The sequence below is a fragment of the Cantharellus anzutake genome (assembly GCF_015039405.1).
Source record: "Cantharellus anzutake strain C23 chromosome Unknown EI90scaffold_3, whole genome shotgun sequence".
In the NCBI taxonomy this organism is placed as follows: domain Eukaryota; kingdom Fungi; phylum Basidiomycota; class Agaricomycetes; order Cantharellales; family Hydnaceae; genus Cantharellus; species Cantharellus anzutake.
This window is the reverse complement of record NW_024066953.1, coordinates 2,237,772-2,264,476: the sequence shown is the minus strand read 5'-3', so window position 1 is coordinate 2,264,476 and position 26,705 is coordinate 2,237,772. Positions and strand designations below refer to the sequence as shown.

The following is a 26,705-nucleotide window of genomic DNA, read 5'->3' as shown; positions in this document are numbered from 1 at the left end:
CACCGGTTCGGTCACAAATATTGTGACACAAGTTGTCACCACATTTCTGTTCCTCTAAAGGGATCTGTGTGCTTTCGTCAGCTTGAGGAAAGCCTATTGCAATAGAAAGAGTGTCAGCACCTCCAAGAGGAACAGAAGTGCATCTGTCACAAAGTTTTGTCACAAGATTGTGACACAAACGGTGATGCATACTCTGTTCCTCCAAGGGGAACAGAAATGTACCACTATGCTTTCGTCAGCTTGAGGAAAGCCTATTGCAATAGAAGGAGTGTCAGCACCTCCAGGAGGAACAGAAATACAGTGACAACTTGAGTCACAATTTTTGTGACACAACAAGCGGTGATGCACACTCTGTTCCTCCAGGGGGAACAGAAAATGCAGTGACAACTCATGTCACAATTTTTGTGACTCAACCGGCGATGCATACTCTGTTCCTCCAAGGGGAACAGAATGCCTCTGTGACAATATTTTGTTACAATATTGTGACACAAGCGGTGATGCACACTCTGTTCCTCTAGGGGGAACAGAATGCCTCTGTGACAACATTTTGTTACAATATTGTGACACAAACGGTGATGCATACTCTGTTCCTCCAAGGGGAACAGAAGTGCATCTGTGACAACTTGTGTCACAATGTTTGTGACCGAACCGGTGATGAGTACTCCGTTCCTCCAGGGGGAACAGAAAATGCAGTGACAACTTGTGTCACAATTTTTGTGACTCAACCGGTGATGCATACTCTGTTCCTCTAGGGGGAACAGAATGCCTCTGTGACAATATTTTGTTACAATATTGTGACACAAGCGGTGATGCATACTCTGTTCCTCCAGGGGGAACAGAAGTGCATCTGTGACAACATTTTGTTACAATATTGTGACACAAACGGTGGTGCACACTCTGTTCCTCTAGGGGGAACAGAATGCCTCTGTGACAACATTTTGTTACAATAGTGTGACACAAGCGGTGGTGCACACTCTGTTCCTCTAGGGGGAACAGAATGCCTCTGTGACAACATTTTGTTACAATAGTGTGACACAAGCGGTGGTGCACACTCTGTTCCTCCAGGGGAAACAGAAAATGCAGTGACAACTCGTGTCACAATTTTTGTGACTCAACCGGTGATGCATACTCTGTTCCTCTAGGGGGAACAGAATGCCTCTGTGACAACATTTTGTTACAATATTGTGACACAAGCGGTGGTGCACACTCTGTTCCTCTAGGGGGAACAGAAGTGCATCTGTGACGACTTTTTGTCACAATTTTTGTGACACAAGCGGTGATGTATACTCTGTTCCTCCAAAGGGGAACAGAAATGCAGTGACAACTTGTGTCACAATTTTTGTGACCCAACCGGTGATGCATACTCTGTTCCTCTAGGGGGAACAGAATGCCTCTGTGACAATATTTTGTTACAATATTGTGACACAAGCGGTGATGCATACTCTGTTCCTCCAAGGGGAACAGAATGCCTCTGTGACAATATTTTGTTACAATATTGTGACACAAGTGGTGATGCATGCCCATTCAAAAATTTCCACTATGCTTTCGTCATCTTGAGGAAAGCCTATTGCAATAGAAGGAGTGTTGGCACCTCCAGGAGGAACAGAAATACAGTGACAACTTGAGTCACAATTTTTGTGACACAACAAGCGGTGATGCACACTCTGTTCCTCCAGGGGGAACAGAAAATGCAGTGACAACTTGTGTCACAATTTTTGTGACTCAACCGGTGATGCATACTCTGTTCCTCTAGGGGGAACAGAATGCCTCTGTGACAATATTTTGTTACAATATTGTGACACAAGCGGTGATGCATACTCTGTTCCTCTAGGGGGAACAGAATGCCTCTGTGACAACATTTTGTTACAATATTGTGACACAAACGGTGGTGCACACTCTGTTCCTCTAGGGGGAACAGAATGCCTCTGTGACAACATTTTGTTACAATATTGTGACACAAGCGGTGGTGCACACTCTGTTCCTCCAGGGGGAACAGAAAAGGCAGTGACAACTCATGTCACAATTTTTGTGACTCAACCGGTGATGCATACTCTGTTCCTCCAGGGGGAACAGAAAATGCAGTGACAACTTGTGTCACAATGTTTGTGACTCAACCGGTGATGCATACTCTGTTCCTCTAGGGGGAACAGAATGCCTCTGTGACAATGTTTTGTTACAATATTGTGACACAAGCGGTGATGCACACTCTGTTCCTCTAGGGGGAACAGAATGCCTCTGTGACAACATTTTGTTACAATATTGTGACACAAGCGGTGGTGCACACTCTGTTCCTCTAGGGGGAACAGAAGTGCATCTGTGACGACTTTTTGTCACAATTTTTGTGACACAAGCGGTGGTGCACACTCTGTTCCTCTAGGGGGAACAGAATGCCTCTGTGACAACATTTTGTTACAATATTGTGACACAAGCGGTGATGCATACTCTGTTCCTCCAAGGGGAACAGAAATGTGGTGACAACTTGTGTCACAATGTTTGTGACCGAACCGGTGATGCATACTCTGTTCCTCTAGGGGGAACAGAATGCCTCTGTGACAATATTTTGTTACAATATTGTGACACAAGCGGTGGTGCACACTCTGTTCCTCTAGGGGGAACAGAATGCCTCTGTGACAACATTTTGTTACAATATTGTGACACAAGCGGTGATGCACACTCTGTTCCTCCAGGGGGAACAGAAAATGTAGTGACAACTTGTGTCACAATTTTTGTGACTCAACCGGTGATGCATACTCTGTTCCTCTAGGGGGAACAGAATGCCTCTGTGACAATATTTTGTTACAATATTGTGACACAAGCGGTGATGCATACTCTGTTCCTCCAGGGGGAACAGAAGTGCATCTGTGACAACATTTTGTTACAATATTGTGACACAAGCGGTGGTGCACACTCTGTTCCTCTAGGGGGAACAGAAGTGCATCTGTGACGACTTTTTGTCACAATTTTTGTGACACAAGCGGTGATGTATACTCTGTTCCTCCAAAGGGGAACAGAAATGCAGTGACAACTTGTGTCACAATTTTTGTGACCAAACCGGTGATGCATACTCTGTTCCTCTAGGGGGAACAGAATGCCTCTGTCACAATATTTTGTTACAATATTGTGACACAAGCGGTGATGCATACTCTGTTCCTCCAGGGGGTACAAAAATGTGCAAGCCAAAGTAAAACTTGCTAGAGTGCCCTACTGCTTGATGCCCTAGCGCTAGGGCAAGCTGAACCTGGTCCCTAGGAATTTTTTGACCCTAGGGCAGGATGACCCAGGTTAGGGCTAGGGATCCTGCCCTAGGGATTTTTCAAACCCTGGAACCCTAGGCCCCCTCTTAAGGGACAACGTTGTGAGGACAAGTCCGTGCATGGCAAAAAGTCGGATTCTGCGGATTCTACCCAACAATGCACAATACATAACCGCGGATGCTTCCATTGCTCGTTTCCTTACTATCCAACACTCCATACACTCATTCCTTATTCATTCCTTATTTTTCCCAACATTCCTGACAGTCCCAAGTCAATTTCCCCATGCCCAACCACACCGCCAATTTCACCCCCTCCCCAGACCTCCATAACCACACATTAAACCCAGCGGTTTTTCTACCCGTTGGTGACGATCTACCTTCCCCCTTTGCCCACGGAGCATTTCCCAGAGTGGAAATCCCATACGTGGATGGTTCAGCATGGTGTAGAGCCTCACGTGGTCTTGACAGCACCTGTCAATGGCCATATCTCAGGAACTACTGCACCAATTGGGACAAATGAGGGTTCGTTGAAAAGCTGGAGACGAGGAGGTTGCTGGCGAGAGGATAGGCGGGCGGTGTTGCGGAGTTAACTTTTACAATTTCCGTCTGGGACCCGTTGTCACAATTTCCCCATTCATATTTCTTTTATTGTTTCTCTGTTCCTAATTGGACATTAGAAAATACCTTGTACATGTACACAACAAGTTAGCAATGAATAGACCCATGAAGGAGTAAAAAGTAGTTACATCCAAGTGGCAAAGACGCCATCCACGACCCCATGCCCCCCCTGAGCTTGTTGCTAACATCTAACACCCCTCTACTCATAATCCTCGGCCTTGACATCCAAGAGAGACATATGTGAGTGTTTAGTTGAGGCTCTAGTAGACACGGTAGCGCCCCAAGACCAAAACCCGGACCTCCCAACCACATACACAATCACTACCACCCTCCCCCTTTTCTCTGTCTCGAGTCTAGGTGATAGAGCGGTTACAGCGCCAAGTCAAAACTTGCATGCCCAACATTCATATTAGGAGAAAGGTCAACGCATATCTTGCGCATGGACACATGATCTACATGATTGTCCGTCATTCCTTTCTTGATCACTCTTTTCCAGCCGCATCATAGAAGGCTTAAAAGCCTTAATTTTTCGCCCTTGTCTCTCCCTCAGTTCGCTTGTTCAGAACTGAGGTGAGCTTTCTTGTCTTCGCTGACTTAGTCGATGACTAAAAACCTTGTAAATATCCTAGCGCTTACAACGTGCTAGGTAGATAAGCAATTCATTTTAGTTGGCTTGTTCAGAACTGAGCACTCGCAACGTGCTAGATTCTCACAATTCATCCCCTCAAATACCATTGAAACCTGTTCACTCTCTAGACACTGGTGATGTCAACCCACCCTCCTAATCCAGGGAGTATCGTCCCAAATGGAACATCCTTAGGCTCTGTTCGGTAGAAAGAAAGAAACTGCTTGTGTTGGGGCATCCCGTATGTACCTATACCGTTATTTTTTAAAATGCCATCATATACGATAAACATCGCATCTAGTATCAACAAAAACTTATCGCTCTATCGGCACCATTCTCATTGCTCCACGGAAATCCTGACTGCTCTGAAAGTCTTTTGATGGCCCAGTATATCTGTTTTAACTATGGCGGAGATATAGTCAGTGGTCTGATCAGTCACTCATCTCATACTCACCTTGCCATACTTATTGTTACAAGCACTCGGCTTGAACACAGTCCCGCATTCCTCAGTTAAGTGTGCGGAAACTGAGTTCCAAACCTTGTCTTTGAACCCGATATTCGAGGTGCCACCTGCACGCTTAACTTCAAGAAGGGAGTGGACAAGCTCCACTTCCTCATGCGATTTCCAAACAGCACGCTTGGAAGGTGGGTTTGTGGATTCCCCCTTGGCCCGGGGTGTACGACGTCGTTTGTTATCGAGGGATGGGTGTTGCCAAGATCAGCATCCATACTTGCAACAATAATTCACACTTAATTTACATGTGTGAGGTTTATAAGAAAAAAGCTGTAGTAAGAAATGACAACGAAACCGGCATGCCGAACACTCGTCAGTTTCTTCTCGTTTCTTGACAAAAGTGGCAGAAGAAACAAGAAAGAATCAGTCACCTTTTGAATGAAGACACAAAAAGAAACAGGTTTCTTTCTACCGAACAGAGCCTTAGTATATGGATGGTTCGACATGGTGTTGAACCTCACGTGCTCTCGACAGCACCTGTCAATGAATATCTCATGAACTACTGGACCAATTGGGATGAATGAGGTATCATTGGAAAGCTGGAAACGAGGAGAATTATGATGGTAGGCGAGGAGAGTGCCATAGAGGAGTTACCTTGCAAGGTCACTTTCGAGTCCGGAATTCCTTGGCATTTTTCCCACCTCCAGCAATGTCACCTTGCTACAACAGTGTCTAGCTGCAAGTCTGCACCTAACAATTATTAGGGCTTATATGCAGGGACAGTCCTATACTTGCTCTCACCGACATACAGCATTCCTGTTGCTTCCCTTCTTGGTGTTCTTGGGGTGATCAAATAAGAAATTGTTGCGAGAGTGACGAACTCTGGGATCGTTGTTCATTTGGGGATGTGCACTTGAGATCTTTGTGCCTGCCTGAGTGTTTTGGCTAATTCTCCTTGTTGTACATTAGTCTTTGAAACTCAGGATGTTAGAATTGAAATGATTAATAGAGCTGTACGCACGGACTCAGTCTCTAACTTGAGAACTAATAACATTGTAACTCTTTACCTGTACGCACGGACTATAACACGGAGAGTACAGTCAGTTATACGAAAGTTAAAAACAACAAAAGGGATATCACCTCAGTCTCTAACTTGAGTACTGAGGGAAAGGGAAAAAACCTAGCGCCCCGCGCCATTTATACAACGAGTACTAATATCGCTTGCAATCGCGACACATGGTCGTCGGCAAGGGTTAATGCATAGAACAGAAAGAGTAGGCGGAAAAGGGTATCAGCGGTGATCCCATCAACACCGCGTCAGACAAACTAATAAGGTAAATAGATCGTCGTTAACCACAATGACTTCCAACAAGAATTACTAGGAAACAGAACCCCTGCAGAGCTTTTCTCTTGCTGGAACTTTTCTGTGAATTTACTGTGATTCCTTTGTTGGATCTGTCACTCAGGCTTTCTGAGAAATAATTCTTTTATATCTTGCTGAGATCGCATGCAAAAGTGTGCTTGTTTACTATTTACCAAGCCGCATGCATTTGCGGACTCCATGTCATGACCCGACACATCCGTCACATCCATCAACACGCCCTAGTGCCACTTGGCCCGTCCCGCCCACTAACATCATCATCCGTCCATCCATCCATCCGTCCACCTGTCACCGTCATCCACACTTCCTCCCCCACGCACATACCTCCCAACCAAGGTTGCCTGCTCGAGTGGTTCTTTGTTGTCTGCCCACCAACCAGACAGCTTGCTAGACGGCTGGATGGCCTTTTCTCTTTTGTTCGCCTGCAGACTATTGTTCCTCCTTTGCCACTCATTGTTGTTGCTTGCCTTTTGTTGACCAAGTTTGCAGATATTAACTATTTGTCTCTTTCTTCATTCATTAATATCGCGCTTGATCCGCCACTCCTTCCGGGCCAGCCCATTTAGTTACTTGTGCTTATAACGCGTGTAGGTTACACCGGGTGTACCTCAGTTCGTATATTGACTTGGATTTCCCCCCCTAGTCTCTTCTCTACATCGTAAGGCTTCTGTCTGAAATTGGGACAACAACGTAAGAACGAAGTGCAGCGCACTCCACCTGAGTCGCTGAAGCTGAAGTCCCGCCCCTCCGACCTTACGAGCCCGGATGACTTTGCACGCTTTGCGGATCATCCGGATATGCGTCCGACATGTTCCTGACACTCCGGCATAAAGTAGCATGGAGGGTAGACTGGCTCTTTAGCCTTTATTACTCTCCAGTTGATAATATAGCTTCATATGTTATTTCTCCTACAACGCTACTCAATATTTCCATTATTTGATTTAGTTGGATACAAAAATTCCCATCACAAGGGGCACAGCAGCGATTCTAGTTACTTGCTAAATTGTTGATCCACTATGATAATTTCCCCCATTCATTCATATTTACCTCTCTGTGCCTAATTGGACACTTGTTATTTGGGGCTGCCTATTGAGCCATTTGCATGCCCTGAGAGTAATTTTGTACTGAGGAGAGAGCGAAGATTTAGTGGCAGTGAGGTCAGACTTAGTGTACAGAGTAGCAACAGTGTCAGCACCTTTGCTTGTAGTGAGTGGGAGTGCAGTGGTAGTACAGCCAGAGCCAGCATCAAAGTGCCGACAGTGTCAGCACTTCTGCATGAGAGGGTGCATATTGAGTGGCAGTGCAGTGGCAGTGGAGTCAGAGCCAGCATCCAAAGTGCCGACAGTGTCAGCACTTTTGCTTGAGATCTTCATAGTAGGTGGCAGTGCAACCCTACCCAACCCTAGCAATCCTAGTGTCCAGGTGCCGACAGTGTCGGCACTTCTGCTTGAGAGGCTGCATATTGAGTGGCAGTGCAGTGGCAGTGAGGTCAGACCTAGCATCCAAAGTGCCGACAGTGTCAGCACTTCTCGTTGAGAGCCTCTATAGTAGGTGGCAGTGCAGTGGCAGTACAGCTAGAGCCAGCATCCAAAGTGCCGACAGTGTCAGCACTTCTGCATGGGAGGCTGCATAGTGAGTGGCAGTGCAGTGGCAGTGAGGTCAGACCTAGCATCCAAAGTGCCGACAGTGTCAGCACTTCTCGTTGAGAGCCTCTATAGTAGGTGGCAGTGCAGTGGCAGTACAGCTAGAGCCAGCATCCAGAGTGCCGACAGTGTCAGCACTTCTGCTTGAAGTTCTTCATAGTAGGTGGCAGTGCAACCCTACCCAACCCTAGCAGTCCTAGTGTTCAGAGTGCCGACACTGTCGGCACTTCTGCTTGAGAGGCTGCATAGTAAGTGGCAGTGCAGTGGCAGTACAGTAAGAGCCAGCATCCAAAGTGCCGACAGTGTCAGCACTTGAGAGGCTTCATATTGGGTGGCAGTGCAACCCTACCCAACCCTAGCAATCCTAGTGTCCAGAGTGCCGACACTGTCGGCACTTCTGCTTGAGAGGCTACATAGTGAGTGGCAGTGCAGTGGCAGTACAGCCAGAGCCAGCATCCAAAGTGCCGACAGTGTCAGCACTTCTCCATGAGAGGCTGCATAGTAAGTGGCAGTGCAGTGGCAGTACAGCTAGAGCCAGCATCCAGAGTGCCGACAGTGTCGGCACTTCTGCTTGAGGTTCTTCATAGTGGGTGGCAGTGCAACCCTATCCAACCCCAGTAATCCTAGTGTCCAGAGTGCCGACAGTGTCGGCACTTCTCATTGAGAGCCTCCATAGTGGGTGGCAGTGCAGTGGCAGTACAGCTAGAGCCAGCATCCAAAGTGCCGACAGTGTCAGCACTTCTCCATGAGAGCCTCTATAGTAGGTGGCAGTGCAGTGGCAGTACAGCTAGAGCCAGCATCCAGAGTGCCGACAGTGTCGGCACTTCTGCTTGAGGTTCTTCATAGTGGGTGGCAGTGCAACCCTACCCAACCCTAGCAATCCTAGTGTTCAGAGTGCTGACACTGTCGGCACTTCTGCATGAGAGGCTGCATAGTAAGTGGCAGTGCAGTGGCAGTGAGGTCAGACCTAGCATCCAAAGTGCCGACAGTGTCAGCACTTCTCCATGAGAGGCTGCATAGTGAGTGGCAGTGCAGTCAGAGCCAGCATCCAAAGTGCCGACAGTGTCAGCACTTCTGCTTGAGGTCTTCATAGTAGGTGGCAGTGCAACCCTACCCAACCCTAGCAATCCTTGTGTTCAGAGTGCCGACACTGTCAGCACTTCTGCATGAGAGGCTGCATAGTAAGTGGCAGTGTGGCAGTACAGTCAGCTAGCATCCAGAGTGCCGACAGTGTCAGCACTTCTCCATGAGAGCCTCCATAGTAGGTGGCAGTGCAGTGGCAGTACAGCTAGAGCCAGCATCCAGAGTGCCGACAGTGTCGGCACTTCTGCTTGAGGTTCTTCATAGTAGGTGGCAGTGCAACCCTATCCAACCCCAGTAATCCTAGTGTCCAGAGTGCCGACAGTGTCAGCACTTCTCATTGAGAGCCTCCATAGTGGGTGGCAGTGCAGTGGCAGTACAGCTAGAGCCAGCATCCAAAGTGCCGACAGTGTCAGCACTTCTGCATGGGAGGCTGCATAGTGAGTGGCAGTGCAGTGGCAGTGAGGTCAGACCTAGCATCCAAAGTGCCGACAGTGTCAGCACTTCTCGTTGAGAGCCTCTATAGTAGGTGGCAGTGCAGTGGCAGTACAGCTAGAGCCAGCATCCAGAGTGCCGACAGTGTCGGCACTTCTGCTTGAAGTTCTTCATAGTAGGTGGCAGTGCAACCCTACCCAACCCTAGCAATCCTAGTGTCCAGAGTGCCGACACTGTCGGCACTTCTGCTTGAGAGGCTACATAGTGAGTGGCAGTGCAGTGGCAGTACAGCCAGAGCCAGCATCCAAAGTGCCGACAGTGTCAGCACTTCTCCATGAGAGGCTGCATACTGAGTGGCAGTGCAGTGGCAGTACAGCCAGAGCCAGCATCCAAAGTGCCGACAGTGTCAGCACTTCTGCATGGGAGGCTGCATAGTGAGTGGCAGTGCAGCAGCAGTGCAGCCAGAGCCAGCATCCAAAGTGCCGACAGTGTCAGCACTTCTCCTTGAGAGCCTCCATAGTAGGTGGCAGTCAGACCCAGCCTCCCAGCCTCCCAGCCTCCCAGCATCCCAGCATCCCAGCACACCAGCACGCCAGCATCCAGTCCCCACTCCAACTCCCAACATCCCAAAGGTCGAGCATCCAAAAAATGGAATCGAGCATCCAAGTCCAAAAAATCACCCTATAAACATTTATATACATTATATAAACTATATATTACTTCTATTTTCGGATTAGCCTTGGTACATGCTTATTAAGCATTGGAAATGCTTATATAAGGATGTTGGGATGTTTCTAACGAAACATCCCACTGTTTCTGTGCACAGACCTCTCCCTAAAGTATAAATACCTTAAGGGCAAAAGGCTGATGAGTCCTCAGACGAAAGCGCTTGTATTCCTTGTGGGATAAGGCACTTCCTTTTGCTCTGTCATTTTCTCATCTGCAACTTCTAAAACACTCGATTTCTAAAACACGCAATTACTACCTTTGCCACCCAACCCAACCCATTCTCCAGGTTGTCAAATTATTATGTTGTCTCAGTTGATGGTTGTGAAGAGAATATTGGGGGATCATGTGACCATCTTGCAGTGAAAGATGGTCTGTGGCTATACAGTCTGGCAATTTCCACTGTCTGTGCACCATCACCTCACTGTCTAGAGCAGTGTCCACACTGTTTCCCACGGTCTCAACACACTTTACATATATGGATAGACCTTGGAAATAGCTTCCTAAATATATAATTTCAGACTCAATTGACTGGTAAATTATTGAGAAAAATGCAAAATACTTTCAGAGACCCAGTGGATATCCAAAAATCAGAGTGCCTAGAAAAATCCAAAAAAATCATATTAGTATTTTTTGATGGATGTAGTCCCATTTTGGTCCCATCTGCATCTCAATAGCTGCCCTGGTTCCTGAGATATTCAGCATTCTTCAAACATGTACTCATGTACCCCCTTTGTACCCCTGGAAATTAAACAGTCAATTAGAATGCCACAAAAATCATATTAGTATTGCTTGATGATAGTAGACCTACTTGGTCCAAGCAGAGATCCCAAGGTAATTGGCACTCTCAAGAACAATGCCCTGATGTTGTCAAGTAAACTGCTGGAGAAAAACCAGGGAGTCCACTCCAAAGAATGCCTTATAACTTGGCACCTGCTGCACCAAATTTCATATGGTTAGCATCATTAGAGAACTACAATTTTACTCTATTTATGTATGCCAAAACATCTGTGGAGTCCATGAGTTGGGGCCATTTAATGACTCCAATATAAATTTTACTTAGGAAAATTCCTCTCTTTGTGAAGAGGGTGCCACAATATAAAGTTGACTTACGAAAATTTCCCTCTCATGACCAGGGTGCCACAATATAAATTTGACTTAGTAAAATTTCCTCCTGGACCGTGGGAATTTTGTAGTATGATTGCTTGGCTGAACATGTCCTCTGAGCTCAAAAGTCAAAGTATAGATAAAATTCCAAAAAAATCATATTAGTGTTTCTTGATGCCTGTAGACCTATTTTGGTTCAATAGTTGTCTTTATTGATGCCCTGGTTCTTGAGATATTTAACATTCTTTCAAATTTTACTTCTTTCCTCAATAACTCACCAACCCCTCAACCAATTCACTTGCTTTTTTTTGCGTTCAGTAGGCCCTAGTAACACCTAAAACATATGCACCATTACCCCTAATTTTTTCAAGTAAACTTCCAAGAAAAGTGAGGGAGTCCATGGGAGTCCAAGGGAGTCCACGCAAAGATCACCTCATAACTTCTCATCCGCTCCACCATTTTCTTAATGATTAGTACCGTTGGAAAGCTGTGATTTTACTCCATATTTAGGTCTCAAAACATCTAGGGAGTCCATGGGTAGAAGGCTATTACCCCTATGGATAATAGATTGACTTCAAACTTCACTTCGAACTTTTTTTAGTTTTCACTTCTTGCCTTGTCTAGTTGTCGTGTTGTCGCATTGTCGCATTGTTGTCTTGTTGTCTTGTTGTCTTCTCAAGTCCTTCTCAACTTCAGTTCTAACCTGTTCTCCCGACTTTCTCACCTTCCACTTTCTTCCTATCAAAATTTTTCCTCTGTGGCTGTGCAAAAAAAGTGCACAGCCACTTCTCTTTTTTTCATTTTATAATTTTCACTAAAATCACACCTTCCTAACCCTATCAACCATTTCAATTTTCATCCATCCAGTCAAAACTTATTCCACTTTTAGTTTCACTTGCACCCTCACTGCACCCGAGTGCACCCTCCAAATTTATTTTCCAAAAAAAATTTATTTAAAAATTCCATTCCATTCTCTCTCCTAAATATATCACTCTGAAAAACACCCCATATTTATATCTATTTTCTTCACTAAGATATTTCACTTTTAATTTCACTTGCACCCTCACTTGCACCCTCTGCACCCTCCTGCACCCTCGAAAAAAAACTTCCCCAAAAAATTCCAAATAAAATATCACCCCATTCTATCTCCTCACTATATTCCATTCCAAAAAACCCCGCATTTTTCCCTATTTTTTTCGTCCACTTGTCAATTTATTTATTCTTTTTTTCCTTCAAATTTTATTTTTCCCATATCTCCTTACCCAGAGCAGCTATTCACATCCTCTTTTTTTCATCTTGTAGATCTCGCCCACAGCTATCTGGAATGCCTATTGCCGCCCATAATTCTCAAAACTGACTGAGAAAACATCGAGGCTTCAGGTCAAGGGTGCAGGGTGCAGAAATGTCCGCGCTTATAACTTTTCAATGGCTGCACCAAATTTCAAATGATTGGTACCGTTAGAAAGGTGTGATTTTTCTCTTTTTTTCAAGCCCGGAAAATCCCGAGGGTGCAGCGGCAATAGCCTATTGCCCCCTCCTTCTATAGAGTGGGGAAGTGTGCTTTTGCTGTGAATGCCTTGGGTGTCAGAGCCTTCACAAGATTCATGCGTGCCAACACAGCGATCACTATTCCTTTGCTCCCTGCACAGCATATCAGTCAGCATTGGTGGTCAGATGAAATAAGCTACAGACATACTGTGCTTGTCACGGAAATTGGAAAACATGGTGTCATTGAGAGCTTGCTCAGCAGTTCGATCTGCTTTCTTGATGCCCTTGCAATGCTCTTTCAGAGTTCTTCGTCCCCACCATGGACTTGATGTGTTAAGGACACCTGAAATGAAGAGTAACCAGAGGTGGAATAAAGGGGGGCGGGCTTTCCAACCAGCTGCACTCTGCCCATGCTCCAAATCCCAACATAGATTGTTGCCATATTCTCGCATATTTGCACCAAGGGAGATTTTCTTGGGAATCTTCTCACTTATCTCCTTGACACGGTGGTTTGGTGCCCAAGCAGTAATGATGAGTGATGCCAGTAATGCAAGCTTGAAACGTGGATTCGAAGCACTGTAAGCACTCTTCAGCCAATTTGTGAGTTCAGCAGTGAATGAATCCTTAAGGTTGTCCTTTGTGATCCAATCAGTGGGGAGTCGAGAACGTTCAAAGACCCAAGTGAGGTCAGACAGCTTTGTATCCATCCATGTCCAAGATGATTGAGGGTTTGCACTTGTCAGCTTGATGCTTGCAAGTCGAGCTGCTTGATAATCTGGGTCATTGGACTCCTCAGCAGCATGGGGTTGAGGACCTCCATCAGGGAAGATGAAATCTGTCCAGGTGTGCCAAACAGCATACTTTGTCTGCCGTTTAGTGACAGGATTCAGAAAAGCTGCAGGATAGCGGCAGAGGTGGGAGACTTCCATTTGTTTGACAATGACGTTGCAGCAAAAATCTTGTTGGGCACCCCAGTCATCATGCTGACCAAGTTGCCGCAATGCTTCAAAAACCCTGCGAAGCACATGCCGGGCACAGCCATCTGGGAAGAATGGTGCCCCAATCTGTGGTATGGTGATCTTCTGGGTTGAGGCAGGGCCTGGCTTTGGAGGTCGTGGAGGTGAAACCATCCGATACAGTACTTTGACCCATGAGAGAACATCAACTGCACAATCCGAGAACATGCCCTTCATGGCATGGGGTGAAGTGCAGAGAACAAGGAGCAACCGTTGGGTGGCAGATTGTGAGTTATCAAAGGGACGATCAACGTGTACCAGTTGCTTTAATTCCTCTAGCTGTCGTGCAAAGCGTCCAAGATCCTCAGCATCAGCAAGTGACTTTGCTCCATCAATGTAACGCTTAACCCCCTTCTCCACTTCATATAAGGCATCCTTCAGCAAAGCATCAACACCATATGCAGCCAGTCCATGGATGATTTTGTCATGTTTGGACATGGGGGTGGAAGCCAAGTCGGAAAATGTGTAGATGCCATCACGAATTTGACGAACAAAGCACTCGGCTACAATAGACTGAAAGTAGTAAGCAGTCAGTGGGCAGAACACATGGGAAGACTTGGAGCATCTGAGAATCTTTCATCATTATGGCATCAACCAGAATGTTCGTGAACATTCTGGTGGACATGCCCCAATTTCATAAACATGATAATGCTATGGGCCTGTCCACCAGAATGTTCGTGAACATTTTGGTGGACATGGTCCATTTCAGCACTGACAACCATTTGTGCAAAGACCCTAGCATCCGAAAAACAAAAGACTACTTACATCAAAAGTTGAAAGTGAGTAGTTGTATACAACCACTCTCTTGGATGCAAAGCGTGGAACACCATCAGCATCACGAGGCCATTTGTCTGCCTCCACAGTAATTGTGTCCCTTGCATCAGGACTCAAATGCACGATCTTGCTGAGAGAAGGAAAGCCTGTTTCCTTGATTCCAAGTGATAGAAGAAGGGGGTCCATCACAAAAGTGCTCAGAACCTTGCCAGCCCCACAGAAACCAAAACTGCCAGCACGTTCAAGGGCAGCAAGAAGTTCCCTGGAAATTTGATCAGGCCGATGATTTTCAGATTTTCGGCGTTGTTCCATGTGGTAGATTTGTTCTATCCCCCAGAAAACTGGATAAGTTGCCCATAGATAGAGACGAGGCAACACCTGAACAGCAGAGATCAATTATATGATTAGTTGCATCAGTCTTTGTCTTGCTCACACCAGGTGCCAGAATAATTGTATGCTGCTTCAGCTTCCTGACAACCCCAGGATTGGACCATGTAGCCAACAAGGGTTTGATGATCTGTTCCATGACATGCCTATCATTGCACATTATAATATTGAGTCACTAAATAATATAATATAATATAGAAGATGGCATTACCTTCCTGTCCGTCGATCTGCAGGGATTGCAGTAAAGTTGAGGACCCAATTGTTTTCAAGTCGGAGGTCTGTTGGTGGGCGTTGGTCAGCTTGGTGACTGTTTGTCAACAATTTCTGGCGCATCCGTTCATAAGGCATTTGTCGGGAGACATAGGCCTCTGCTTGTGCTGCCCTCTGTTCCTCTGCTCGGCCTTGGGCAAACTGTCCAGCAAGTGCAATGCTCACTGTACCATGCATTGTCTCAGCACCTCCAGAGCGGCGAGCAATACGATGCTGAAGTAGATTATAGCCTTGGAAAAAAATCCCCTTGACTGGCTCAATTGTATGGCCTGAGAGTTGAGCAAGAACTTCATGTTCAGAGTGTTGATCATCAGAGTCATCCGAGTCATCCGAGTTTTCCATCCACTGGGGAGGGGCTCCATGACGTGTAGAGTGGCGAGGCTCGGCATCGGAGTTGGGGGGTTATTATTGTCATCCTCCACATTTGGAGCCAAGAGGGCTTGATTGATGAGCTGTGCTGCCTTGTGAAATTCAGGGAAGACTGAATTGGCTTGAACATGGCCATAATCGGTCAGGAAGGCTTGAGGATAAGTATGAGTCTTGACACTCTCAGACCGATAAGGGTCTGATTGGCGGGGATTTCCATAGACACGATCAAACATATGGGAGGCAGAATTTAGTCGAAAAAGCAATCCCCCTGGGGTTGCCTTTTCACGGAAGAGCTCTTCCTTACGATCGATCTGTGCCCCTTGGGAGTCAAAGATGGGAATTGGTTCACCATCCTCGTCTTCCAGGTCGAAATGCTCCAAATCTTCAATCACCTGCCCATGCTCATCAAAGACTGTCCCAAACTCTTCAAGAATAGCTTGTGGATCAAGAACTTCGGTGTCAACAATGGAAGGTACACTATAATGGTGGGAATCAGAGAATAATTCTAGCACAGAACCAAACACAATACAAACACAATATGGGTGGCAAGTGCAATGCTCCATCGGGAAATGTGTTGGAAACTGAAATTGTGGTTCCATGTCGTTGATGTCTCCTCCAAATTGACCATATCCAGTGGCAAATCCTGACCATACTTGATTGTTACGACAAGGGGAGTTGAGTTTGTGAACCAAGTATCATCTGTCCACGTTGGTGGTGCATTGGCAACAAATTCTGATGTGTAGTAGTGTGCAAGGGCATGATGCATGTTTTCAACATCTCGTCGCCGCAAGGTAAGCTTCCCATTATGCTCCTGACTAATAATAATAAGAGTGCCAATAAGCCATACTACTCCATCCAATCATTTGGGGGAGAACACATACACCCAAGGTGCGACATCCTGGTATTTATTAATATTTCCGCCAATAGGGCATAACGAGTTAGGGTGCTGTAGTCCCGGTCAGAAATATAGGTCATTGACCACAGAATGATGCTCGTTGCCATGCGAATATGGCTGGTATTCATTTGAGTAGGTCCAGTAACGTGGCCACATGGTACAGGGTCAAGTGATCCATCAAGGAACGAATTTGGTGCCATGGCCAGAAATACACTGTCATGACCGAATTTTCCGATGTACAGCATGCGACCCCTTGGATCAAAGCCAAGATCCCCCTTGCGATTCAGAAAGTCCCGCAATGAACCACACAGGTCAAGGTCAAAACTCCAGGTGGGGAGGACCCCAATTGGGCTCGGAGGAAGGATCGCATCAAATCCACAGCGATCGGGCACTTTAAGGGAAAAGTCAATGGAGTGTCCATTGAGACGGAAGGTATATTGTCGTGAGGTTCCCGGTTCATGGAACTGGGGATCCAAGTGTAGTCGATGTTTGCGCTGCAAGAGGCTGAAGGCACTTGCACCATTCTTGTTGATGTACAAGTGGCGCAATGTCTTCATGGGCAGTGTTCGAGATGGTGTATCATAAAACTTTTGCATTTCAGGTTGATTAGAAGCCTCAGTTGTGCCAAGGCGGGCGCGAGCGATGATATCTTGTCTCACAGCACCATATCCCTCTTCTGCAAGAGGATTATGAATGTCATAAGGGGGAATGGTGTCCTCCTCAGAGGGAAGCTCAATGAGATCGGAGGAATCGGTTGAGATCGCTGCCATCTTCACGGCGGATGAGATGTCCTTCAGGTGTTGAAGTGGGAAGATGAGCAAAATATGGCCAATTTGGCAACATGATGGCATATTTCCAATTTCACCAATTTGAAATATTGCCTGTTATGGGAAGTATTTCTGATCCCAGAAAAACAGCAAGGAAATCATATGGTTACTATGCAAAAATGTCCAACTCCGCCACAATGTTTGCGAACATCATGGTGGACTGCCACTCCCTTGCTGAAGGCAATGATACTTTCATCTGAAAAGCAAGGCAGTCAGTCTCCAAAATGTCTAACTCCACCAGTATGTTCGCGAACATTCAGGTGGAGTGGGAGCACTCTGGCTGGAGAACACAAATTATTATGATTATGTGACAATGTACAATGACCAAATTGTTATTTGTGTTTCAGAAATGTTAGACACATTGTTCTGAAGACAGGAAAAAGAAACGGAACACGGATGGGGCCCTGGAACATCATTTTTGGCCAAGTCCACGCATGCCACCTCTGTTTGAGACAAGGTCACCAGGTCGCTGGGGAGCAGCCTCACTTACACCCTTTTTGGCTGTTGCACGGGTACGTCTTGGTTCCTTGATTGGATCCTGGGGCCGTTGCTTCTTTGCAGCAGGCGTTACTGTGGATTCAATAGATGTCCGGGGGCGTTTTACGCCTTGCTCAGGCTCACCCCTATCACTAAGCTCCGATCCAGTTGGATCATCCTCTGGTGTGGGGTCTTCAACATCCCTTTGGCCAGGATCAGGCACAGCCTTCCCCTTACCTTTTTCCACCCTAGTGGGCTGTATTGAAGTGTCTAAGTATCACATAAACTGTGGCATATTATTGACCTACTTTTTTGGATGGCATAGGCTCCTCGTTGTCAGTTGACTTGGCAGCACTGCTTTCACTGCTGCTGTCTGAAGACTTGGATGGAGTGTCATCTCGGTCAGGGTCCCCTTGTTCAGGATCATAATCCTGCTCCTCCTGTTGATCCTCTAATTTATCCAGGGCCTTCTGATGTGTCTGTTTAGTGGTGAGTCTGATGGATATGTTGGCATGTTTGTAGTTATCACTTGCCTCAGAAATGGTGATATCCCGTGCATCTCGGAGCCATTTTGGCAGCACTGGGGATGTTGATTGGCGTTTCTAGGGTTTATGTTAGATCTCTGGAGAGTCATTACTAGTCTAGTGACAATAATTTTACCCCAGCCATAATCGAACTACTCTTGAATGTGAATTTTGAAGGTGGCATTCCTCCCAACAGGCGAATATCCTCCTCAAATAATTGGAGTTCTCCAGCAGAGCCTTCAGCATCTTGCGCTGCTTTTGCCTTTGCCACAGAGGCTATGACTGAGAATCGGTGAAGGTGCTAAGTGAACAAATCAATTATCATTCAGAAAATTCAATATACATTCCTTACCTGCTCAAATGCATTCCATGCTGTTATGATACTGGAATCAATTGGGCCATCTACTTTCCCTCCCTTGTGAATAAATGTTACTCCTTCGAAGGCTTTCCTTAGCCCATCAAGTTGTTGGCGGTGTTGAACACGTGTGGCATGATAAGCCTGTGCTGCAGATCCTCCCTCAGGATCCTCATCACTTGAATCCAATTTTCCCTCAAGGGCACGGACAAAGGCTTCAGGTTGATTGAAGTATGTCAATGACTTTCGAACACGGGTTGGGATGACGAGTTGGAAATCGGGTGGGCTTGGTGCATAAATTGACAATGCATCTCTGACCTTCAAGTGCAATGCAGAAGTGATGGTGTCGCTCTTCAAGAGGGGGCGACGGCAGAGTTCGTTATGTAGCCCATAGCTCACCCATGATAGGCGCCATTTTGCAGAGTTACGGTGCAGGTGATTTGGTCCTGCATCAACCTGGGTAGGAGAAATCCGTGGGTATAATGCCATCGCACGATCAACAGCATCCTTGCCCTTGCGGAATTTGACGAGATCGACATGAGTGAAGTTGTTGTCATACCAGCGCAGGAAAGTGGTGATGGATGTGCGGTATTCAAGGCACTCATCGGACCATGAGATATTGAATGGTGCATCACCCAAAAAGCCATTCTTATGATTCCCAGGCTCTGGAGGGTCCAGAGAGGGGTCATCATCAGGGACCTTTTCCTTGGCCTCCCTGACGCGTGCCTTGGTCTTGGCACGTACATCATATGTTGATCCACGCTCAAAGAACCCACCAGGTAGTGGCGAAGAAGAATTGGTGCGTGAGGGGATGGGCTTGAATCCACAATGATCCCATTCAATTTTCCAGTGTTTAAAGCATGGCAATAATTCACTAAACACGACATGTGTGAACTGTTCATCAGGTGAGCTTGGCATCCATCCAACAAGTATATCCTGGCTACATACCTCCACTTCAGTCCCTGGCTCCACAGCAAGCAAAGGATCTTGAAGAATCGCATCAAATAGTGCATAGGATGCATCAAAGTAGTTAAGTTGGGTGATGTCCATCATGTAGGCATTGACAGGGTCAATCCAAGCATGGATCTATGGCCAACAGATCAGTTGATAATTCTCATGTCATAATAATTTGTTGATAGTCCACCCAGATGTTCGCGAACATTTTGGTGGATGACAGACATATGGCCAGCTCCACCATAATGTTCACGAACATTTCGGTGGATGACAGACGTATGGCCAGCTCCACCAGGATGTTCGCGAACATTTTGGTGGATGACTGAAATATGCCCATACCTGCCATCATGTTTACACACATTATGGTGGATAGGGCTAGACAAACGAAATATGATTGTGACATACCTCCTTGAAAAACTGTTCATATTCTGTTGAAATGTCATCAAACTTTGATAGGAGACCATTTGTGATCAGAATCATATGCCACCTGTGAATGATGCCAGAGAAGAGGACGTTGAAGCGATGGCGACATTTTTGGAGCACCGACTCAGGGAGAATGTTTCGGTTTTGCTCAAGGACCTTTTCGACTGTACTCCATAGTGCTGTTCGGTAGTCAATATATCGTGATGAGTGATCCCGATGTGAGAACTGGAAAACGTCATCTCCATAAGTCCGCTGTGTCTTCTTCGACCCTTTCTTGACAATCGTCGCCACCCCAGCCACCACCTCAGCATCCTCCACACCTTTCCAGAACTCCACATTGAAGTATGCATCAAGTGGGGGCATCCTCTCAACTTTATCAATGAACGTCTTGACAAAATGCAGTGCCAGTTCATCAAGCTCTTCGGTTTTCGCCTTGCGTGATTTTTGCGTCAACTTCCCATCCAGTTCCTTCAGGAGTGCCTCGAATCGCTCATAATCGAAGTTATCATCCACGTCAGACTCCGTCATGAGAAGCCCCAGACGTTCATTTTGTGCTTGGACATATGTCCACAGATACTGTTGAAATGATGAAATCAATGATGTCATACATAATTATTTCACATAGCAAGCAACATACCGCACATGTATGACCAAGAAGTTTTGTCGAGATGTGGTTTATTGTGAAGCCCTTCCAGTCACGGTAGTACTTGCCGACACGGACAAGTTCCATCAGTCCCCGATTGGACCTTTCGTCAGCTGCAATCCGCTGGAGCTTCCTGTGTGTGCCGAGCTTTGGCCACATCACCTTGCGGATATCGAGGTCAATCCCGTCAGGCCCCTCCTTGGCCGCAGCAGCTGACCGCCACAGAGTTGGCCTCCACCCTGTCCTCACCTGGACATTGAGAAGGTGCTGATAAACGGGCACCAACTTCTCTTCCTCTGATGCCATGACTTCGATGACATCCTTGTTTCGTGCGAGAAGCTCAATGACGAAGCTCCCCATACTTTCATCTTGTTCCAAAACATCTAAAAAGCTTTTGTCAGTTTGGATACGAATTTTGTGTTTTCCTCCACTTGCCCAAATCATACACCACAGCAGGCCATGTCACAAGCTCTAGGAGCTTTAACTTCCATTCCTTCAACCTCTCCTCATCCTTCCGATATATTTCCCTCTCCTCCGACGTCGCCATATTATCAACCACCTTCCCTTCCACTGCTTCCCCATACTTCTTTACCTCACCGGCTACCGCTGCATATGCAGCCTGTAATGCCCCAATTCTGATGAATAATGATTATTATCAAATTATTTATAGCGAAAGAAAGCCGATAAATAATGTATCATACCGATGTTGTCCATTTAGAACTTGCAATTGGCCAGCCCTTGCTGCTAGCCAACCCACCTCACTCAGTTCAAGAACTGCCAATGACTTATGGTTATCTGGCGTGATTATTTTTGGCCAGTCAGTACTGGTCACCCAGGGTTGCCGGATCAACAGCACAACTGGCATATCTGGTCGTAGTCTTGATGGACCACTGTCCTCAATGATGCTATCTTTGATGCCATCCAACCCGGCTTGATCGATGGCCCGTGCATTCCTCACACCGTAGGTGAGAGGGAGAGAACTGTGGGTGTGAGCCTTCAGCTCACAAATGCCAATGAAGGCTTTCTCACGCAGTGCATGGGACACTGCTATTGCCTTGTCATATGTCAAACGTCTCAGGTCCTCTGAGATCACCATGTGGCGTGAAAGGCCTTGGATATTCGCATTGGGGAGCGCTGTGCTTCCAGCCATGGTGGATGGGTGATGATGGTGGTGGGTGGTGAGCTGTAGCGTCTGATCGATCAATCGATCAGATCAATCACCTCACTGTTACTCATCATTACTCAAGTCCTACCATTCTGACTCATTCACCTGGTTGGCATAATTATTTCCCCAAATGCTGATATCACAACACTTTATCCTTGGTCCACCAGAATGTTCGCGAACATTCTGGTGGCAACCATGACATTACATGGGTAGGTGACCTATGTCTCAATATTCCTTCAATCCACCAGAATGTTCGCGATCAATCTGGTGGACCAAGGGTTGTGATATTATCAGTCTTGTATAATTTATTGTGTCTAGGTTCTATAATTATTGTACTGACAACCCACTTCTCCGCCATACTGTTCGCGTAAATTCTGGTGATCCTGCCTAAATTAACATGGCGGAACCCTTGCAGTGACGGAACCCTGACACTGTTTTCCCCTATAATAGGAATGAGGGAGAATAGCGGAATTGAATGGGACAATGCAATAGTTGCAAGGTTGGAAGTAAGTCCGGAAAGTCTGAACTCGGAAGTAAAACTCCGGAATATTGGCAAAGGTAAATAAATGGAATCGGCTAACCAATACAATGAGTATAAGTGGAGGTGGGGTCAAAGTCCTAAGACCAGAGTTCCAAGATGGAGATGTGAATGGGATCCAGAGCGGAGGTCCGGAGTCAGGAGCATAGTTGCATACTCATCTGGGAGGTGTTGAGGTTGAGGTCGGACCCCGGATGGTCCGGAGTTGGACCAAACATGGTGTCGGAGCTGGAGGTGGGATAACCTCTTGTGAGTCGGCAAGAAGAAGGTGATGGAAGGGAAGTGGGGCTCCAGAGTCAGTTTCAGAGTTCCGGGAGCCCAGAGCGGAGGTCAGGATTGAATGGATATGACAGTAACCAAGATCACTCCTGACCATCCCTCCTCACTTTCTTCTTTCCTCATCTCGCTTCCTCAACTCACCAAGAGTTATTGTCAAGTGCCTCTGTTCACACTTGCCATGTCAGCAGTATCACAGAAATTCGGTCCATACTTCATCTTGCACCTGCATTTGCTGTGTGAGACAAACTACCGTGCTGAATTGGGCATAGAGCTCACTCCCAATAGCCTCTTCCACCATATGTTTGTTTTTCTTCAAGTTCCAGTATAGTGGAGTGCCTCGGCTTTGTCCCACAGGTTTGAACTGGTGAAAATCACCACAAATGATAACATTCAACCCTCCCCATGCCTTTGTGCTCATTTCATCTGGATAGTTGTGCCTTCGTACCAATTCCAGAATGCTTGAGATTTGTGCAAATAATGTCCGCAACACCATTGAATACTCATCAATAATCAAGTATTCCTTTCCCCACCAAAATCGTGCCAATTCTTCAATCTTTTTGGCACTCAGCATCTTTGCACCACATGCAGTCAATCCGAAGAGGATGTGCAACGTCTTGCCACCAATGAGACTTGCATCATTCAAGAAATTCATCCCAATCATACTTCAAATACTTCACTCCTTTCGAACACTGGGGTGACTTTTTTTTTTGACTTCATATTCTTGTATGTTGAAACTGATCTCTTGGTCAAATAAAAAAGTTTACATCGCTGTCTCACAATATACCCGGTAACCGAAGGAAATAAGTAAGCAGTGCAGAGTCCAGCAAAGTGCGAGCACTCTAGTAGAAAGAACCTTGGCATAATATGGTGCAGAAAGACATTACCAGTTTGATGGAAAGATTGATGATGTTGGCAGAAAACATTCCGGTTCCACTAACCTCACATGCAAAAGGTTGGTGTACTGGCACAGGTCGTACTTATGTTCGCAAACATAAGTACGATTTGGACAATAATGATTCATATGTTGTATTTGTGTTCGCGAACAGAATAAATATTTCTTGTATATTGACCTATGTTGTTGAGCTGTGCTACAACAAAAATATACCTTTGGAAGGGTCCGACCCTTGCCCCTACCCCGACCCAGCTACCTTTTTTTACCTATAAATTGTGGACCCGTCTTCGCTGTAACCATATATATATCCCACTTGTACATAGGTTACACCTGTCAGGGCCCGGCCTCGGACTCGGAGGCTCCCTGACCTCAACCCCCATCTGGCCTGTCCTCACACTATGCGGGGCATGAGATGGATAGTAAAAGGAAAGATAATATATACACTTGCCTATGCGGGGCATGAGATGAGAAGAAGGGTAAAGGTCTCATCTCCCCACATGGTTGCTATATAAAGGAATGGGTCACATGCCCACAACTATACAGCTCCTAGAGTTGTGTAGTGTGACCCGGAGGGAACATCCAGGTGGCAGTGCCCAGTAAGCGTGGGAACATTCTGGGCGAGTTGCTCGCCCAGAACTGTGGCTGTGACCCGTGGGAACATTCTGGGCGAGCTGCTCGCTCAGAAAGTTCCCACGCTATCCCGTGTGCGCATGTACACAACACACAAAGGCAACAACAAGGCAACAGTCAAAGAATAAAAGGGGGTAAAGTAGGTGGGGAGTCTGGGGCACCCTAAGGCAGGGTGCTGAACCCTGACAACACCCCAGTAATAAAATCAACTAGAGTTACCCCCCTTCGGTTCTGATTGCCAGTCAGTAAGTTAGGGCACGGACGTGTCACTAGGCACAGCGCTCTTGGCAGAAGTCGCTGAGGCCAAAGCCCTCCGTCACGGAGACTCTCCCTCGTCTCGAATCTGGTCTCTGACAATTAGAAAGGAAGGGATCTAATCTTAATCCACCCAAATTTTCATAATAAAAGGATCATGCATCAATGAGATACCCAATAACGGGAAGAGTGACATCAAAAGTCTGGGCTCAGGGAAAAGACGATGTTTATGTAGGATCCATATTTAAGACACACACAGAAATTTACACGGAAATTATGATAAATAGGAAACTATAGTTATGCAAATTTTCAGCCCAAACAGTCCAGCCGTTGTGAAGTTATACCAACGACAGGAATAAAGAAATCTGCATCATGTTTAAAGACACGTGAGGGTGGTGATGTGAAGGGAACCAGCCGTTGGAACCGAGATCTGCACTTTGGCAGATTGCGAAGACCAATTTCTGTCCAAATAAGGAAGACTCCGGTCAAAACAAAGCACAGAAAGTACAAAACAACCTTAGATCATGAGGGAAAAATCTGAAATAAATCATGGAAGCCCGTATAAAGGATACAAACACCCGCGCATACCATAAATCCCAAACAATTAAACAGAAATGGCACCCGCATACGAACGACTACAGGAACAATGCACATGATTACCGAATGTGCACATGAACTTTTGCTAACTCGACGAATACCAAGAAATAAAACACAACTTTAGTACCATTGGAAAGGTGAGAATAAATGAAAATTTATGATACTGAGAACGTGAAAAACCATTCAGAAATGAATGAGATACAAGGACATGAAGTTAGAAACCTGAAAACGAGCAGGAAGACAGCTTCTAGAGGTCCAGAGCCCCAAATAAAATACATAAAAATATGATATCTACGAAGACGACCTACTATAACAACGAACAATACATATGGAGGACTAGGATGCAATAATACAAAGGGGAATCAGGGCAGATGGATGAAATCCATGAAAACCACTAAACTACGACGGACCATGGCAGGAATTTTAGGGAACAATATACCAATGAAGCAGAGAGCTATAATACATTTGTTTGAGCAATTCTTGACTACTAGCAACTTTTTCTTTCAGTTTTAAACCTGAATAATTCACTCATTTATCATTTCAAGTCTCATTTCAACTAAATGTTACTGGATAAAAATAGAATAAATCAGCTGAAGGTCTCAGCGCAGCCATACGCATAGTAATGCAAAGTTTGAATTCAGAATGACCAAGTCATAGTGAACTTGATGGTAAATATGAGGAATTTGAAATAGAAAACTGCGACAAATGCAGTGCAGTCAAGTTCTAATTAACTATTAAAATAGCTTAGGCAAGGAAGGACAATAAGGATTCTAGGCACAGTCTGACTGCAGTAGAGCCGCAGTTCAGTGCAGCAGAGTGCAGTAGAACTATAGCGTGAAAATTTCATTTTTTATTCAGTTTGAGGAAAATACACTGTAAATAAATCCTGTAAATACGAGGTAGAGCATGAAAAAGGAAGGCAACCCAAGGAGTATAAAAGGGAGACCCTTTCTGCGACCTTTCACCCCCTCAGAGAAGTAAGAAAATAGAGTATTATTTTTCTCAAGCATTTCTGGTTGTCACTCCAGCGTGAAAAAGTGATATACAGTTAAGATTGCCACTGTAGTAAAAGGCAGCAATTAAGGAGAGAAATATTAAGTAAATATTTCAACAGGAGAGCTGGTTGACACTCCAGATTTCAAAGTGTAAACACAAAACAGTTATTTTGCTACTGTTAAAACAAGCAATAAAGTAAGACAAAAATAAAACAAACTCAAGGGACACTCCAGACACAATCTAAATCATTAACTGAGTAGAATCTTTGAAACTTCACCAAGTAGAAGATTTAATTCAAGTTAAAAAATCCAAATTAAACAATCCTACACAGAATTACACCCAGGCAAATTGAGAAATAGAGGAACAGCTCTGCAGGGCTTTGTTTATCTGTAAGTCAATTCTCAGAAACTTTTAGACTAACCCATAAAATAGAATTAGCCAAAACACTTGGATTGGTACTATAATTACAACAAATATTACTAGTACACTTCCCCATCCTAACTAAAGAACCAGGGAACAGCTTGGTGGTGGTCTCGTTTGAACCTCCCAACTGACCTTCCTTTGTTCTCTCCTTCAATGCTACTTATTTACATGTTAATTGATTCACTGTCTTTTCAGGGCACCTACTT

At 45.7% G+C, this 26,705-nt stretch overlaps 2 protein-coding genes across 2 annotated transcripts; both read right to left on the bottom strand.

Annotated features, from left to right (window-relative positions):
- Positions 1–4,799: 4,799 nt before the first annotated feature.
- EI90DRAFT_3116300 (uncharacterized protein) lies at positions 4,800–5,456 on the bottom strand (the record flags this gene model as incomplete). The annotated part of the gene is made up of 3 exons (XM_039062881.1): positions 4,800–4,898; positions 4,951–5,160; positions 5,382–5,456. 3 exons carry the CDS (start codon positions 5,454–5,456, stop codon positions 4,800–4,802), a joined length of 384 nt encoding a protein of 127 aa, XP_038922993.1.
- Positions 5,457–12,862: 7,406 nt separating this feature from the next.
- Positions 12,863–21,874, bottom strand: EI90DRAFT_3011842 (uncharacterized protein; the record flags this gene model as incomplete). Its single annotated transcript, XM_039056516.1, has 19 exons — positions 12,863–12,963; positions 13,019–14,339; positions 14,592–14,978; positions 15,034–15,133; positions 15,199–15,398; positions 15,428–16,103; positions 16,160–16,472; positions 16,508–17,402; positions 17,839–18,081; positions 18,134–18,427; positions 18,486–18,650; positions 18,702–19,022; positions 19,104–19,598; positions 19,653–19,790; positions 19,849–19,980; positions 20,064–20,657; positions 20,719–21,115; positions 21,156–21,359; positions 21,426–21,874. 19 exons carry the CDS (start codon positions 21,872–21,874, stop codon positions 12,863–12,865), a joined length of 7,425 nt encoding a protein of 2,474 aa, XP_038922992.1.
- Between the last annotated feature and the right edge of the window lie 4,831 nt (positions 21,875–26,705).